This window comes from Benincasa hispida, chromosome 4 (assembly GCF_027475165.1).
Source record: "Benincasa hispida cultivar pf3 chromosome 4, pf3_genome.v1.1, whole genome shotgun sequence".
Taxonomy (NCBI): domain Eukaryota; kingdom Viridiplantae; phylum Streptophyta; class Magnoliopsida; order Cucurbitales; family Cucurbitaceae; genus Benincasa; species Benincasa hispida.
Window position 1 is genome coordinate 56078195 of NC_143481.1, and position 19024 is coordinate 56097218.

Genomic DNA, 19024 nt, shown 5'->3' on the forward strand with positions numbered 1-19024 from the left:
CACAATGAGAACACCAAGTGTGAACAAAACATAATTAAAAACAAGGTGTTGAAGTTAAAAAAAGAAAAAAAATCAGAACAAATTACAAAAACCATCCCTAAAGTATAGTGGTAGCTACAATTACACTCTCAAACTTTTAATTCTAAAAATGGTCCCTAAACTTACAATAATGGTAGAAATCGAACTCACAAACGATAAAATTTGAACCCTCAAACTTAGTCTAAGTTTGAAGGTCAAATTTGGCACAATTTTAACACTCATATAAGTTTAAGAGCTTAATTTTTAAAATTAAAAGTTTATCGACGTAATTGTAACTCCACCATATTTTAGTGTGGTTTTTTGCCATTTGCAGAAGATTTTCTTTTTCTCTTTTTTATTTTTTATTTTTTTTTATTTTTTATTTTTAAATAGGTAATGATAATGATGTTATGGAATTGATTATGATGAGCTTATCCTGTTTGGACCAATCACTGAAAATATGAAGGAATATGAATGGGAGAGAGTGGAAAAATTAAGAAAGATAATGGAGACAGTGGAATATATATATATATATATATATATATATATATGTATATATATATATAAAGGTTGGCTCATGCATGAATTAATGAAACTCTCTTAGAAGATATGGTATTTATTGACTTTTCATACAAAATAAGAATTATAATAAATGCTGGTATGATGGGGAAAATGAATATTTCTTCATTTTTCATTTTTTTTTTCATGAAATTAGTATTTTAAATGGCTTTCTAATTTTTTTTATTAAAAAAATTAATCTCATTTAAAAAGCCTATTTTTAAATATAAGAAAATGAACAAAAATATTTATAGATATAACAAACTTTTATTGTTATAATAGATCGCAATAAATCGTGATAGACTACTATCTGTATCTATCAAATAGTAATCTATCGCAGTCTATCATAGTTAGACTATGATATTTTATTATTATTTATAATTTTTTTGACAATTCATTTAAATAATTTCTCTTTTAAAAACGACGGTTTAATTGTTACTTTATTCTATATGTTCTAAAATTCTAACTAAGGGGGTGTTTGGCCCTCCAAGTTGGATTGGATTGGGTGGGTAAAAAAACCCTCGTACCGTCTGGTTTACCAATTATTAAAGAGATTTATTATCTCATTATTCGTGTTAATTCACATTTCTCATCGTTATTCACTTCAACTCTCCCAATTACTCTCCTCCTATGATAATTACCAACTCAACTCAATTCAACTCTGTACGCCAAACGTCTCCTAAATGTTATATATTTTCGGAACTAGCCTCTCTTTCTTTTTGAAAAATTTGAACTATTGGTTCAAAAGAGAAACTTAAACTAGAAAACAGAGTATTATTTATTTCGAAAACCCGTGCATAATCTAGAATAATGTTTATTAAAAATAAAAAAAAGAATAATAATGATAATAATATATTGTTTCTTAAGTCAATAGCATGGTGTGATGGATGATATTTAAACATCTATTCATCTAACTTATTCAATTGAGCTATACTCAAGTTAATTATATATATAGAATTTAAAAAGTTGAAAAAACATTTATTTATGCATCAAAACTTTAAAGGTTGTATCAATTTAAACCATGAACTTTTGTAAATGTATCAATTTACACTTTTCATTATGTTCTGTTTGAAAAATCTCGTGTGAAGTTTATAATTATATCAACTAAACTCCTAGACTTTCATAAATGAATCAAGTTAAACTCTAATCAAAATTTCCTTTTAAAATCATCTATACATTTACTATAATCATTTAGTTTGTAAAACTGACATTTGAAGTAGTCTACATATATTTGGGAATTAACGCATGTAGGATTTTCAAAGATATTCTTAATTAATGGCCTAAATTGATTGGCTTATGAAAATTTAGGAGTTTAATCGATTCAAATTATATGTTTTCACATGATATTTGGTCGAATGAAATTTGGAAGAGGGTATAAATTGATACATGCACTTACAAAAATTTAGAATTTAAATTATAAAAATATTAGTTAAGATTTTTAATTGATACAACTTCAAAATTCAGGGAGGATCGATATTTGTCCAAAAAACGAATATAAAAACAATAGAGAAACACAAATGTGACATAGCTATCCTTTCATATATATGTAATTTAAACGTTGGCTGTTGGATGGATGAACAAAGAAAAGACAAGTGCCTAATTCTATGCACCCAAAAAGTAAGCACATTCCTTTTGAGGTTGGGATACCAACAACCCACATGCAAATGGTAGCATCAATAATTAATTAATTATTTATTTAGCTAAACGTAAAAGTCATTATTAGATGAGAAATTTTGGACCAATCATAAATCACCACGTTTCACAAATTAGTGACAAATATATAAATTATCAAATTTGGAACTAATTAAATGTTGACATGTGTCCCAAATTGAAATTGAATACATAAATTGACAAATCTGGATGATGTCACATGTTTTCATCGTCTTTGTTGGATTGAATAAAATAATTAGTCCAACTTGACATTAATATTTGAGTTAAAGTCCAAAAATAAGCTTAATTTGGCCCAAATGTCAACTATGACCTAAATCTAATTGGTTGAATCCAAGGGTCAGGTTCATAGATCAACCAAGCCCGAAACCACAAAACCACAAAAGAATTCTATAAATAGAGTATTTCTTCTTTATTTAAAGAGTTCATAAATTTTAGATTTTAGAGAGCTTAGAGAATTCTCCCTATAATCAGAAGACTCCTTTAACTCCTGAAGCTGAACACTCCTTGAAAATATAAGTCTTACAAAGATAAAATATTCTTCTAAGATTCCATCTTTAATAGCATCCATGCGCTTTTCTTTCATACATTAAGCGTAAACATTCAACAGAGAGAATAAGAGGATCAAGTATTAGAGATCGAACAACATCTACATAAATCAATATAAACCTAAGTTTAACTCCACAAAACAAGTTTCTTGGAAAACCTTGTGCGAACACATTGGCACACCCAGTAGGACCTCTCTACTTCTCATCTCTCTCATTATCCAAATCAACAAATGACACTAAAGAAACGCATCCAAAACTACTATTACAAGTTGATTTTTACACAAGACCTGTCACAACAATTCACTTTTGTCGCATCCTTATCGATCGAACAATCCACTTCTGGTGCACCAATAGTCGTTTGAAAGAAATCTTGTAGGAATAAGAACAAGATTCTATCTCGCATAGAGTATCTAGAAAAAAAATAACATAATCTCCTAGAAGCGGAATTGTCATCAAATAAAATCTCTTATTTGATAACTCTGCTCCTGCTTCCAACCGATCAAAGAAAGGGTCAGCCTCTAATGTAATGTCTATCATGATGGTTGATGTATCAGGTGAAGCAGCCATGGTGAAAATGAAAATAAGAGGAGCGAGATCAAGAGATCGCTGCCTTAAAGATTCAAATACAAACTAGAGAAATTGTTGAGTCAAGTCAAACTCCTGTTGTCAAAGCTAATGACAAGGGGAAAACTGTATTACAGGAAAAACAGCTGCAACAATCCACTTATGTCGCATCCCTATCAATCCAACAATTACAAGATATCATTATAAACTCTATTAGAGCTCAGTATGACAATCCTTTCAAAGTACTCTCTTGTATTCTAAACCATATATAAAGAGAATTGATAATTTAAGAATGTCGACCAGATATTAGTCACCTATGTTTCAACAATTTGATGGGAAAGGCAATCCAAAGCACATGTTGCTCATTTCATCGAAACATGTGAAAATGCTGGTACACGAGAAGACTTATTAGTCAAAAAATTCATTCGAACGTTGAAAGGAAATGCTTTTGATTGGTATATTGATCTAGAGCCTAAGTTAATTGATAGTTGAGAACAACTTGAAAAAGAGTTTCTAAATTGCTTCTACAACACAAGACAAATAGTTAGTATGTCTGAGCTTACAACACTAGGAAAAGAAATGGGGATCTCGTCATTAACTACATAAGTCGCTGGAGAACTGCAAGTTTGGATTGCAAAGACCATCTCACTGAATTGTATGCCGTTGAGATGTATAATCAAGGCATGCATTGGGGACTACTTTAATACTTCAAGGTATAAAGCCTCGCACCTTTGACGAGCTAACGCGCACCCACGATATGGAGCTAAGTATTGTTAATCAAGGAGACAAAAATCTGTTAGTCCCAAACATAAAAGAATAAAAGAATAAAAGAAAGGATCTCGATTTGACTTTAAAAGAGTCTATGATTGTCAATAGAGAATAAGACAAGAAGACTGAAAAATGTCAAGATGCACCGCTTAATGTTGAAGGAAAGATAAGAAAAAGTCTATCCTTTTCCTGATTATGATACTTTAGATATGTTAGAACCGTTGATGAAAACACGATCGATTCAACTTTTCAAGTGTAAGCGATCAAAAGAGATGCAAAAAGTCGATCATCCCAACTATTTTAAGTATCATCGAGTTATCAATTGCCTAGTAGAAAAATGTTTAATCCTATAAGAGCTAATTCTAAAATTAGCTAAAGAAGGAAAATTTGAGCTAGATGTTGATGACAACTCAATCAAATCGTATTATCGTCATAAAAAATAAATACAGTCGGATAAAATGTACCCAACTGCATCATCAAGATGTGTACTTACTCTAGTTTCGGAACCTTAGAACCTGTATCTAGTTGGTTTCAGCACGAGGAGTAGAACCAAATTCTTGGAATCTGTATTTTCTTGAGGATTTCATAAAGGAATCAAGGAGTAGAACCAATTTCTTGGAAAGTACAGTAACAAGTCATGGGAAAGCTATCCAGAACCTTGAGGTTCAAGTTAGCCAGATCACTGCTATATTGGTTATTATGAACAAAGGAGCTTTCCCTAGCTGTACGGAGAAAAACCTAAGGGAAAAGTACAAAGCAATAACCTTGAGAAGTAGGAAAAACATTGTGCATCCTCTGACAAACCAGACAGAGGAACATGTGGTATTAAGTCCTTCAGCTGGTAATGTGAATCAAAGGAAAAAGGGTGATATTTCTGTATCATCCAAATTAGGGAGTAGTTTTGAACCTCCACCTGCCGTTTTAAATAAAATCCCCTATCCCTAACACTTTTAGAAAAAGAAATTGAATGATCAGTTTGTTAAATTTTTAAGAAGCTTCACATAAATATTCCTCTTGTAGATGCTCTGGAAAAAATGCCAAATTATGTGAAGTTCATGAAGGACATGTTTTCTTCAAAGAATAAGTTTGAAAAGTATAAGACAGTGAGCTTGAACGAGGAATGCAGTGCTATATTGCAAAAGAAGCTAGTGCAAAAATTGAAGGATCCTGGGAGTTTTACAATTCCCTGCACTGGGAATCTGACGGTAAACAAAGCTTTATGTGATTTAGGAGCCTCAATTAATCTGGTGCTTTTATCTTTGTATAGGAAATTGGACATAGGTGAGGTATAGTTGACGATGATCTCATTACAGTTGGCAGATCGTTCCCTTACTTACCCTTGTGGTGTAGTAGAGGATGTTTTGGTTAAAGTCGGCGATTTCATCTTCCCAGCAGATTTTGTGGTCCTAGACATGGAAGAAGATATTGAAATTTCCATCATCCTTGGACAGCTATTCCTAGCTACAAGCAGAGCTTTGATTGATGTTTATGATGGAAAGTTTACACTTTGGGTAAACTATGAAGAGGTAAAATTCAACATCTTTCGTTCTTTCAAACCCAATGAGCCTGTAAGTTTGTGCCAAGAGATCAATGAAGTAGATGGCAAACATTCTGAACAATCTCTTAGTAAAAGAAAGGGCAAGGAAAAGATAAGTTGTCATGAACAATCTCTAAAGGAAGGTACAATAAATTTTCTTGATTATATTCGTAAGGGAGATATTGAACTGGTGGATGAAGGGAGAGAAGATTATGCATTTTTTGATAACTGTTCTTCGACAAATTTTTTATGTGAATGTTAGTGCGGGAGAAAATTATATATTTCAGGTGTTTTTATACATGGAATGATGAAGCCACCTTGAAAGTTGTCTAAACTAGAGATCTGGTCTAGCTAAAGACGTTAAACTAACCGCTTCTTGGGAGACAACCCAAGAGTTCCAGTTTTATTTTAGTTTTTTTTTTCATTTGTTATTTGATTATTTTATTTTTTAGGATAGAGAGCCACTTCATGATTATTTTGATTTGTAAAAAGTTGATTTTGGTTAGAAAGAATGTTGAGATTGATTGAATTGTGTTCTTTGGTTGCTTTCTTTTACTATGATGGTTGATGAGTCACTCGTGATGTATGTCATGCTTTGAAGTAGACATTGGATAACATAGTCCGGTCTTGAGTGTTCTTTGTTCTAAATCCCTCTTTGTATCCTTTGTTATTTTGAGCACGAACCACTTTAATTTAGAACCTCTAACTGAACAAAGCATTAATTAAAGCCAATTTAGTTTTCACCTCGAAAGGCCCCACTGGTTAGAGAATGTCTTGCATGATGGGTTGTAATGATAGACTAAGAGGAAAGAAAATAATATTATTATTGCCTTTGAAAAAAACAATAATAGAGCGTGCACTCATACACTTGAAAGAAATATATTTTTATTATTGTAAACTTGTAATGTGTATGCATGGATGGGGTAAAAAGAGCTACCTTTGCTGTGATCAGTTAGGACACCTGGGAATTGACTAGGTATGATTCCCTACAGTGGATGTGTGAAAGCTAGTGCCCCTACGTAAAATGATGCAAGTTTAGGGCCCTTTACTGTGAGAAAAAAAAAAAGAGAGATAAGGCACCTTAGTTGACATATTACTTCCTTGAGTGTGGTGATGCTTAATAATTGGTGCTTGAGCTAGATTAGGGGGAAAACAAATGAAGCTTAATTAAATCTTAAGTCAGTTGTTGAGTTTTGAATTAAAGGAGGAGTCACACACATACACAAAGGATAAAAAGTTTTGGCTTTTGAAACTCTCAACGATTAGGATATGTCTGAATTTTTCTGTGGATGAATGTGATATATGTTAAGAAGCTAATGAAATCGGAATAGAAGAATGCATGCCTTGAACCTTTTTCATTTCAGTATTAATTATTTTTCCTACTTTGTGTTTCTTTCTTTTCTTTGCTCGGGACTAGTTAAGTTTTAAGTTTGGGGTGGTGAAAATCATCTAAAAAGTTCTTTTATTATCTTTAAATTTAGAACTAATATTGCTAGTTTTGTTTAGTTTGACGTGGTTTATTGAGTAATTTTAGGAAACTAAGCATCAGGAGCAATTTGTGCGAAAATGATAAAAAAAAAAATTTGAGGCAAAACTCCAAATTTGAGCAATTACGGGTTGGCTATGGAATTAGGAAGAACTAAGGACCCAAGATCAAGAAAAGAGGCGAATTTGGAAGGAAATTCGGGGGAGCCAGCTTGGAATAGTATTGCAACACTGCTCCCTGACGCTATAGACCCAAGACCAATTGGAAACAAGGCAACATTGCAACGCTACGACTTTGACAGGTGGCTGGCATGACGCTAGCATTGCAACACTGGTTTGTAACGTTGCAACATTGAGAGCCTATTATAAATAACAGCGTCGCGCCATCAGGTCGAGGAGAGGAAAAGAAAAGGAAGAAAAAGAGAGAGTCAAATTTGATAGATTTTACCTAAATTCTAACCCGTACAAGAGCCGAAACAGATAAATTTTGATCGTTTTTGGTGGAAGACTCGAGATTTTGATTGAGAGTCAATATGAAAGAATTTCTAGATTGATCGTGATAGGAAGATTGATCACGATCGTGCAGTTTTATTGAAGAACAATCCGGTATTTGTGGTGAGAGTCAAGAAGATCGTAATTGGGATTCAAACCTATTAAGGGGAGATCGTTCTTCTTTGTTAATTTATTTTTCGCCATAATGATTGTTTGTTTGTTGAATACTGTTATCAGAATCATGCATGGCTAAACTCTATTATTCTAGGGTGTTTATGGATTTTAGGGATGTTACTTTGAATATTGAATTTACAATTGATTGATTTTGCATGGATTTCTAAATTATTTGTGTTTAATGCTTTTAATTAACTAGCCATTAATTGAATGAACCTAAGTTAATTAGATGTCTCGAGAAAGAATTTAATTTGCTGGATCCAATAATTTAGATTGTTATTTGAAATTGCATGAAAGTGAATTTAGAATAGTAAGGGGTACAATTGAAAGGTCTTAATGTTGTAACTATTCAAGCGATAGAAGAGATTTAGGTCGATGGGTAGTTATTAGGTAGGTAGTTATTAGGATGGTTAGACAACAGAAATTGGTTGTTTTACCTAGCATGTCCTTAATCGTAATTCTTATTAATTTTATTTTAGGAGGGTTTCTCATTTAGGCTCTTGATTACTATGATTTTAAGGACTTCCATTTAGGATTCTAAATGAGACTGGCTAAGTACGAATTAGAGAATTGCATGTTTTCCATTTAAAGGATAATCAATGATTAAGTAACAAAGAGTAGGAAAGACCTCTCATACCCAAGTTGAATGTTCATTTAATTGATATTTACACTTGTGCTTTCATTCCTCCATTAGCATTCATCATTTCACGCTTTTATATTTAATTCACAACCATCAATCACGAACCCCCCTTTAGTTATTGTGCTATAAGTTCTTTAATTGGGAACTTCGTGTGGTCTCTATGATTCAACCTGTACTGCACTATTTTACTAAGTTTGCGTAGGCACAAAACAGTATTTGGTTCTAGTCAAAGGGATTCGACACTCTTTGGTCCGACTAGCCTTCAACTACTCGATCTTCAGTTTTCCAAAGATGGAGTATGGCGATGAAAGAAGAAGAAAATCAATGTTCAATGTCTATTTCCACTCGAACTTTAATCTTCGAAAGGCTAAGTATCTCTACATGAAAGAAAAATCAACCTTCAACATCTGTTTTTGATCATTTGAAGGTAACAAGCGATCAACATGAAAGAAAGATGAGAACTTTGAAGGCAAAATAATTTCGTGAAGATAACAATGATGATAAGATTCACAGTTGTGTCCCCTCACTCATGAAAGAGGAAGCTATCTATTCTTATAAATATAGGAGGTTCCTTGATGGTGAAGCCAAAACTCTAAAGGAAATCTAAATAGAGATCCAGTGAGCGGAAGCAGATCGTTCCAAATCCCATTGAGAAAGAACACAAACAATTACAGTCTACATGGAAATGATTGTGCATAATCAGAAATTACAGCATGCTACTTACAAATGAAGATACAAGGGATAGAGTATGCGAACCTTTGAATAACCTTTCTTCACATATCCCTCGATCGTTCAGCAAATTGTTCAGTCATCACGAACTCGCATGCAACGGTTAGAACTCGATCTCAATGAATGTCTGAATGAACCTCGATCTCAATCGAGTCCAACTCGATCCTCGAACGAAAATAGAACACCACCACAATGGTTACCTTGGTATTCTCAGTGTGAGAATCCAAGAGTTAGATCTTGAATTGAGGAAAGCAGGAGGTAGACGATCAAGTAAATGGAAGATGAAGGTTGTCTATCGTATAGACGAAATACTTGATCGTTTAGAAGATGAAGTCTATCGTATAGACTTTGCTACTCGATCGTGTAATAACGAGTAAGCGAGTAACTATCGTATAGTAAACTCGTAACTCGATCGTGTATGCTCTTTATGGTATCACTTAGTAAAACCCTTTTACTTGATAGCCTTTTTGTGAGAATATTCCGAATGAATCATCAACTTACTGATTTGGAAAACAATTTTCCTTTTCTCACAGTTACCATAAAACTTCCAATAACTTTTGAGGATGATGCCCTAAAATCTTGTTAGGTTCTGTAGTTTGTAAACACCTATATTGAACAAATGTTTGTGATGTAATAATATGAGATATTTTCTTCATTTAGTCTATGAAACATGAGATGTTTTATTTGCTTTACCACAAACCAATAAACTAAGATCCCAGGTTGTCTTTGTAACTTAAGCATATATGTGGAGACATACAGGTGGATCATACCTTAAGTGAACCAAAATGGTCTGTAGTATATGTATATAGGAGGGAAACCTTATCTTGGTGACACTACGGATGCGGCCTGCTTTGTAGATTGTTACAAGTGTTGTGACGTGCTATAGATGGTCTGATCCTGATCATTCATGCGGAGACATGCGAGCGGGGACGTCCTATACAAAGGAGTTTGTATAAGATCGAACAACAAAGTGATTAGTCTCGTTATATAACGTCGTTCATGACAGAGACTTCACTTCACTACAATGACCATAGGTAACATGACCTTAATCCTGAGTGAGTTGGGAACTCTTGCCTTTGAGGGCGGTCCTTTGATTTGCATGGGTGCGAGTGGCCAGATTGCCAACTCAAAATACCACTTTGGATATTCGTCTTATTGGGGAATGGGAACTCAGCTAAACAAGATGAAATTCACTCATTCCCTGAAGCAGAGGTAAGTAGATAGATTGCTCCCTTAAGGGTTGATTCCGGGCTTGAACGATGTGGCGCCACACATCTTCTCATGGTCCGAGAGTAGTCCACTCATAGTAGGACTATGAGATATTATTCATTAGAGGGACCAGTGGTACTTAAGGAGTTAGATGTATCTACAGGGGAAAAATGGTAAATTGACCAGCTGTACTTACGAGCATTTGTGATAACTTATAAAAATACAAGTTATTTATATGACAAACTCTAGGCCGTTTACCACAAAATATGTTTTAAGAGACTCTTTCCAATGTATGTTATCAATCAAATTAGAAAAGGCAACTAACGGAAAATCATACAATGACATGTTCCTGAAAAAACAAACACATTGATCTACATTAGAATTTAGCAAATACTCTTGAAAACAAATCCAATCTGGTTTAGCAAAATCTAAATGAACCCCATGTGACATCTAGTTTTACAATGACGCTTTAGTGGTTTAGGACAAAAGCCACCAAAGGGTAGTCAGTTTATCCCTCCTTTGAATTGAGACACTCTCAACTAATCATTACACCAGAACAACTCTTGTTCCTATAACAATTAGCCATCATTGATTTGGTCAAGAAATCATTAACTTGCTTAACAATTTTTCGTAAGTGTGACCCTTTATTTTAGATCCTAGAGTTCCACTACAAGCAGCCAATCCGAAGGGAAAAATCCAATTGGGGCAAAAACTAAAGCGACCCTATCCATTTCTGGAGTTCACCTTGATATCGACCAACCGCATAAACCATCTGAAGGGGGACGCTCCCAGGGCGCCACAAGGCCGTGCAAGAAGATCTCACGGTGCAAATCAATGAAGGAGACTACAGGACATGTTGACACACATCCTTCACCCACTTACTATAAATACTTTCTCCATTCACCTTGATATTGACTCATGCAAACACCATTCAAAGGGTGATGCTCCCAGGGCACCACGAGGCCAAGCATAAATCTCATGGTATGAACATTAAGGGAGAAACGTGAGTGGAATTGACACATCACATATATCTTTTCCTCCCACGGAGTATTTTAAAACCTAGGATTTCGTTTACTTAGAAAAAAACATGGCTAATTATTTTAACTAAGTGACTTTTTAGGTTTGCCCAAAAGTAACTCTTACTTTGGAAAGTTGAACAACTTTTGATCATCATTCATTAAACACTTTAATGAAGTCTTTGATCAACTGTTGCATGCTTGTAGCAAATCTATCTAATTCACCTTTCCAGGTAGGTTCACAGGTAGGAGTGTTCCATTTTCGTCAGCCTAAATACCCCAGCCTAGCCAGAACCCGCCTTAGACAAAAGGTCTCTTATAGATAGATTTAGTACAAATTTAATCTTTTATTTAAATCAATTAATCCTATTAAACCGATTTAAAAGATTAAACCTAGGTTCGCATGCAACTCTTTCTTATTGATTTTAGTTCTAATTTCCATTATAACTCTTATAAAAGGAAACAACTAAAACCATCCACAATGTGAAACAACACATACAAGGTATTCATAACTCTTATAAATAAGCCTAAGTGTCATGCTCCATGCATTGTTCATTCATTACTACTTGTATATAACACTTATATAACAAAGCAATGGACCAAGCATACATGCTCTTATACACCCTTATACTATAACACTTATAATATAAAGATGATGCATGCATATGCTTAATGCCTGCATAAATATAACTCTTATATTATATGATGCATGAGCATGCTTTAATGTAATTTCATCATGCGATCTACTATATTATAACACTTATAATATAAGGATGATGCATGAATAAAATGCATAACCTAACGTAGGTTTTAAATCTATATGTCACACATTATGGCATATAAACAAACGTATTATGGCATATAAACAAACGTACATCTCATGTACATTAGATAAAAGTTAATGGATCGAGATAATTAGCCTCAAGTCCGAAAGAATAAAGCTAACTATTACAAAGAGCATTGAGTCCACCGGTTCAAACAGGCGAATTGGGACTTGAACCGTCCAGGCAAAGTTGCATCTCCTTGATCATGTAACAACTCCTCATGATCGTCTAGCAATGTTGTACGAGCATAAAAGATCGTTTAGCATGGATCAAGTGCCTATGACTATGCGATGAAGCATGAAGGTCACGCGTTTGTACAACGCACATTGTGTAACGCATGACTAAATGATCAAGTAGATGACAACTATGCGATGAAGCATGATCGTCTAAACGATCGCGGAGCAAGCGTCAAGTATCGTATACCGGGTGATTGAGTAGCCAGTGACTATGCGATGAAGTATGCTGGACTATACAATTGTTTAGTGCACGTGCCTATTAAACGAAGAGTATAAAAAACTCTATGCGATCGTTTACCTCAAGTGTCCACGTGATCGAGCAGCCAATGTAACACAATAGAGTAAACTCTCTACTCATTTGCTTAGCATCAACTATATGATCGTTTAGTAAATACTACACGATCAGGTGGAATTTTTCTACACAATCGTTTAGCCAAATCTTAACGATCGTTTAGCCTGGGCTACATGATGCGACCAACCTTTGGTCTTCTTCCTCAATGAGAAAAATATCTTCATGCTTCGAAGCTTCATCACGAACGACTCAAAACACTTCAAACACTTTGAATAAAGACTCGATTACATGTTAATTATGCCAATGCAGGGGCCCTTAGAAAGATTTAGACAGAGGCAATTATCTCATAAACATCCATCAACACATCAACAAACACATTTCTCTCTTAAATGCATTGTAGAAAACTTAAAACCCACAATGACTATAAAAGAAGTTCAATACAACGATGGAATTTGGAATATCATAACAACCTTGCTCTGATACCAATTGAAGAAAATCTAAATAGACATCCTGTGAGTGGAAGCGGATCATTCAAAATCCGATTCAGAATGAACACAAATAATTATAGTCTTAACGAAAATAGATTATGCATAAACAGAAATTAAAACATGCTACTTAATATGAAGATACAAGGGATAGAGTATGCAAACCTTTGAAGAACCTTTCTTCAGGTATCTCTCGATCATTTAGCAAATCATTCAATCAGCATGAACTCGAATGCAATGATAAGAACATGATCTCAACGAACGTCTAAATGAAAATCGATCCGAATCGTCCAACTCGATCTTTGAACGAAATTAGAACAACACCACAATGGTTACCTTGGTATTCTCAGTCTGAGAATCCAAGAGTTGTGGGCTCTGTATGATTTTGGATGGAGGAAAGTAGGAGATAGATGATCGAGTAAGTGGGAGATGAATGTTGTCTATCGTATAGACGAAATACTCGATTGTTTAGAAGATGGAAGCGTATTGTTGGTTGGAAAAAGGAGATAGGAAAAATATGCTTGTTTATGTTATGCGTTAATCTCCATGTGTCGATGGTCATGCGTTGGACTAGAAAATATACAATATGCGTTTAAGCATGTTTGCAATGACCATGCGTTCCTGTCATAAATTTTCTTGCTTTCTCACCAAGTATAACGAGAACGCAAGTTTCTCGGGATGATCCGAGGTCTAACACAGGGACTTGTAACTCAATGATGTTTGTGAAGTGATGAATAAAAGTAAAAAGACACAAGTTAAAGGATTACACACTACTCCTACTCCTAACTAAACAGATTGAGCAATGGAAGTTTAACTATGAAAATTGGTAGAGATGCAGCAACTGTTAATGCATAATAAGGTTCATTATGTTAGGTCGCTTGAGTAATCCTAGCTCGCAACACTAACGCATCGCACACCTCTCGGTGGCCAGCTGCATGCCTATATCTCTATAGTGCATGGTTGCGTCGAGCATAAGATCATTCCTATCTCTGAGGACAAAGCTTAGCTTGCTTTAGTGTGTTCCACAACCTACTCTCTCAGGTAGTTAGTTGGAGCTAATCAACTCATAGACAAGCGTTACGACAGCCTCACACCAAGCGAAGGGGATTAACTCACTATACTTGCACAATGCACACCTCTCGATGGGTTGCTACATGCGTCCTATCTCTAGGCCGCATGACTGAGTATGCGACTGCCTTTGATAACTAACCGATGGATGTAAACGATGATAAAGAAGAAGAAGATGAAGAACATGGTGTTTAAAGAACTAAGAGATGCATTGATTACAAAATGTATTAGTCTTAAGCCAAAATGTAATACAATATAGAGATAAGAGGAGAGGTGGAGGGTTGGTTGCAAGTAATCTCTTGCTTTTCATCCTAAATGTGTCAAGGCTGCTGATGGTGCCATGGATGGATGGTGGAGAAGTCTCTCTCGAGCTCTATCTCCGGCGAAACTCTGGTCGTCACTGGGAAGGGGCTGTGGAGGTGAAGAATCCTCAAAGAGTGTCTTGCTCATGCTTTCATCTGTGATCACAAGAATCTGCCTTAAGGCAGAAACTCAGATTCATTGAAGTGAAGGTCCAAGGCGCTATTTATAGAGCTCAAATGCAGACAGTAATGATGATTGCGTTCTAACTCACTGCTACCTTTGTCGCGATATGGGAAATGTCAGCATCACCTTATCTTGTTGATACTCCCAAGATATGCATTCAAGCTTGTTTCTCCTGAAGTGTCAACGTATTCCACCCACTTGGCGATCAATCTTCCATTACGATGATCACTCTATGGATGCAACATTCCATGCAGCGAACTAGTCTTTGTGCACCTTTGCATGCAGTTACGACGCATGTGGTCAATTCCTGCAATGGCTGCAAAAGTAGACGCTTTGATGCATAATAAAGCAAGATATAAGGTTAGTGAGGATTTCTGGTGCTGGTCTACGCAAGCTCACTTTTTCATATGAATTCTTGGTGTTATTGACACATATTCTTCTTATTAGCCTTCATGATTCTAAATAAAAGGCTACAGTAGCTTTTATTTCTACAAGCTATAACCTACCGTATAAACTTTTCTACTCGATCGTGTAACAACGATTAAGCGAGTAACTATCACATAGTAAACTCGTAGCTCGATCGTATATGCTCTAGTTTTAGTATTTCATCATATGGAACATATAAAGCGTAGTTCTTTTTCTATTTTATGGTATTTCATATAAATCATATTTATATTAATTCCTCCAATGATAATGTATCAAATACATTGTATCAATTATATCACATATAATTGAATTTCTTCTTGTTAATTTGAACACTTCAAATTAACCCAAAATCTGATTCTCAACTTGAACCCATTGAGCTACCAAGGGGACCTCATAGACTTATAGCTTGAAGCTCCAATGGTACGTGAATAACTAATTAAACTCTTTAGTCACGAGATTCACCATCCGTTACTTGTTGGTTACTCCATTAAAGATCGACAGCTGCACTTTTTGCACTACAAATATATTTCTATGTCCATATGACCAATCAATAGTGCGATGACCCTTCACAAATCGCTCGTAAGTACAACTGGGCCAATTCACCGTTTTGCCCTATGTAATTACATCTAACTCAAGTACCATTAATTGCTCTAATGAATAATAAGTCATAGTTCTACCATGACTAAGTCCTCTCGAGCTAGGAGAGGGTGTGGCCACTATGTTCAAGACCCGAAATCAGCCCTTAAGGGAGCAATTTATCTGCTTGTCCCTGCTTCGGGGAAGGAGTGAATTCTGTCTTGTGTGGCTGAGTTCCCAGCTCCCTAATCAGATGATTCCCTAAAATGGTACGTTTGTTGAGTTGGCAATCTGGCCATTCTCACCCATACAAATCAAAGGATCACCCTCATGAGCAGGAGTTCCCAACTCACTCAGGATTAAGATCATGTCACCTATGGTCATTTTAGTGAAATGTAAGTCTCAATTATCAATGACATTATATAAAGAGACTAATAATCTCGTGGTTCAGTCTTTTACAAACTCTTTGTATAGGATACCCTGCTCGCATGTCTCCATATGAATGGTCAAGATCAGATCATTTGTAGCACTTTACAACACCTGTAACATCTATAAAGTGAGCCATATCCATAGTGTCATCAGGGATACCTTATCCCTCATTTATCCATCTACTACAGACCATTTAGGTTATTACTTAAGGGATGATCCACTTGTATGTCTCACATACATGCTTAAGTTACATGAAATAACCACGAATCTTAGTTTATTGGATTTGAGTAAATGCTTATAAAATAAAATTTATTTTATTAATAACAATATGTATACAAAATGAATATAAACTACGAGACCACCGGGAGAATTAGGACACCAATCCCAACAATGTACTGGAAATGTTTCAAGGAAAAGTGAGTTTCGCCTTACCCCAATTGTAGAAGTAGAATTATTTGATGTATGGGGTATTCATTTTATGGGTCCTTTCCCACCTTCTGAGGGGTATTCTTATATTCTGATTGCAGTGGATTATATCTCAAAATGGGTAGAGGCGGTTGCTACTAGGAAAAATGATGCTCATGTTATTGCTAAATTTTTGCATAAAAATATTTTCACATGGTTTGGTACCCCACAAGCACTGCTTAGCGATGAGGGATCTCACTTTTGCAACAAGTTGCTTGACAAGATGCTTTCTAAATATGGGGTTAAGCATAAGGTATCTTTAGCTTATCACCCACAGACTAATAGTTTAGCTGAAGTGTCTAACAGGGAGATTAAGCAGATTCTAGAAAAGACAGTTCAAGCTAACAGGAAGGACTGGGCGTTAAAGCTTCACGATGCTCTATGGGCATATTGAATGGCTTTTAAAACCCAGATTGGTACATCCCCGTACAAGTTGGTGTTTGGAAAGGTGTGCCATTTGCTTGTTGAGTTAGAGCATCGAGCCTATTGGGCTAATAAGAAGCTGAATTTCGATCTTCAGATAGCTGGGAAGCACAGATTGCTGCAACTTAATGAGATGGAGGAGTTTCAGAACCAAGCATATGAGAATTCTAAGATTTATAAGGAACGCACGACAAAATGGCATGATAATTGGATTGTGCCTAGAGCTTTTCTTCCTGGTCAACGGGTTTTGTTGTTTAATTCTCGTCTTCGGTTGTTTCCTGGAAAGCTTAAGTCTCGATGGTTTGGACCATTCGTAATCAAGGATGTCACCCCTTACGATGCAGTGGAACTACATGGCAAAGATGGAACGACATTCAAGGTTAATGCCCAGAGATTGAAACATTACTGTGGAGATGAAGAGTGATGTGTGGAGGACTTGCACTTTAAGGAATGATCAATTTGGCTTGGTCTAGCTAAATACGTTAAACTAATAGTTTTAATTTAGTTTTGATTTTATTTTTTATTTGATTTGATTTTTTTTAAGATAGAGAGCCATCTTATGATTATTTTGTTTTGATCCTCAGGTTGGAGATGATGCTCAAGTGGTTTCAAGCACCAGTTCACCATCCAATTTCGTGAATTCCTGCTCATTACCCAGGCTTGTATCACTCATTTGTTGTGCGATTGTTTTAGATGTTATGCATTGGGGACAATGCATTTTTTAAAGTTTGAGGTGGGGGCGTACTTTGTGCTTGAATCTTGCGCTTTTGTGCATGCTGTTTTGAGTTGATTGTTTTATGCATGTTATTGTCGATTTTGAGGAAAAATTGAAAAAATTTGAAAATTTTAAAAAAGAGTTGATTTTGGTTAGGAAAAATGTTGAGATTGATTGAATTGTGTTCTTTGGTTGCTTTCTTTTAGTATGATGGTTGATGAATCACTCATGATGTATGCCATGCTTTGACGTAGAAATTGGATAACATAATCCTCTCTTGAGCGTTCTTCGTTCTAAATTCTTCTTTGTATCCTCTGTTATCTTGAGCACGAACCACTTTAATTTAGAACCTCTAACTGAACAAAGCATTAATTTAAGTCAATTTGGTTGTCACCTCGAAAGGCCCCACTGGTTAGAGAGTGTCTTGTATGATGGTTTGTAATGTTAGACTAAGAGGAAAGAAAAGAATATTATTTTTACCTTAAAAAAATAAATAAATAAAGTGAAGAGTATACTCATGTGCTTAAAAGAAATATTTTTTTCTTATTGTAAACTTGTAATGTGTATGCATGGATGGGGGTAAAAAGAGTTGCCTTTGCTGTGATTAGTTAGGATACTTGGGCATTGACTAGGTATGGTTCCCTATAGTGGATGTGTGAAAGCTAGTGCCCCTAGGTAAAATGATGCAAGTTTAGGGTCTTTTCATTGTTGAAAATAAAAATAGAAATAAGGTATCTTAGTGGACGTATTACTTCCTTAAGTGTAGTGATGCTTGATGGTTGGTGCTTAAGCTAGATTAGGGGGAAAATTTATGAAGCTTAATTAAATCTTAAGTCAGTTTTTGAGTTTTGTATTAAAGGAGGAATCGCACACACACACAAAGGATAAAAGGTTTTGGCTTTGGAAATTATCAACGATTAGGATGTGTCTAAAATTTTCTTGTGGACAAGTGTGTACATGTTGAGAAGAGATGAAACCGGAATAAGAGAATGCATGCCTTCAACCTTTTTATTTCAGTATTCATTGTTTCTCCTACTTTGTGTTTCTTTCTTTTCTTTGCTCGGGACTAGCAAAATTTTAAGTTTGGGGTGGTGAAAAGCAACTAAAAAACGCTTTTTTTACCTTCAAATTTAGAACTAATATTGCTAGTTTTTATTTTTTTTTTATTATTTTTTTTAGTTTGATGCAGTTTA

At 35.1% G+C, this 19024-nt stretch overlaps 1 protein-coding gene across 1 annotated transcript; it reads left to right on the forward strand.

Moving 5' to 3' along the window:
* The first annotated feature begins 17087 nt into the window (after positions 1 to 17087).
* On the forward strand, positions 17088 to 17540 carry LOC120076251 (uncharacterized). The gene has a single exon (XM_039030018.1). The coding sequence runs from the start codon at positions 17088 to 17090 to the stop codon at positions 17538 to 17540; it is 453 nt and encodes a 150-aa protein (XP_038885946.1).
* Positions 17541 to 19024: the final 1484 nt, after the last annotated feature.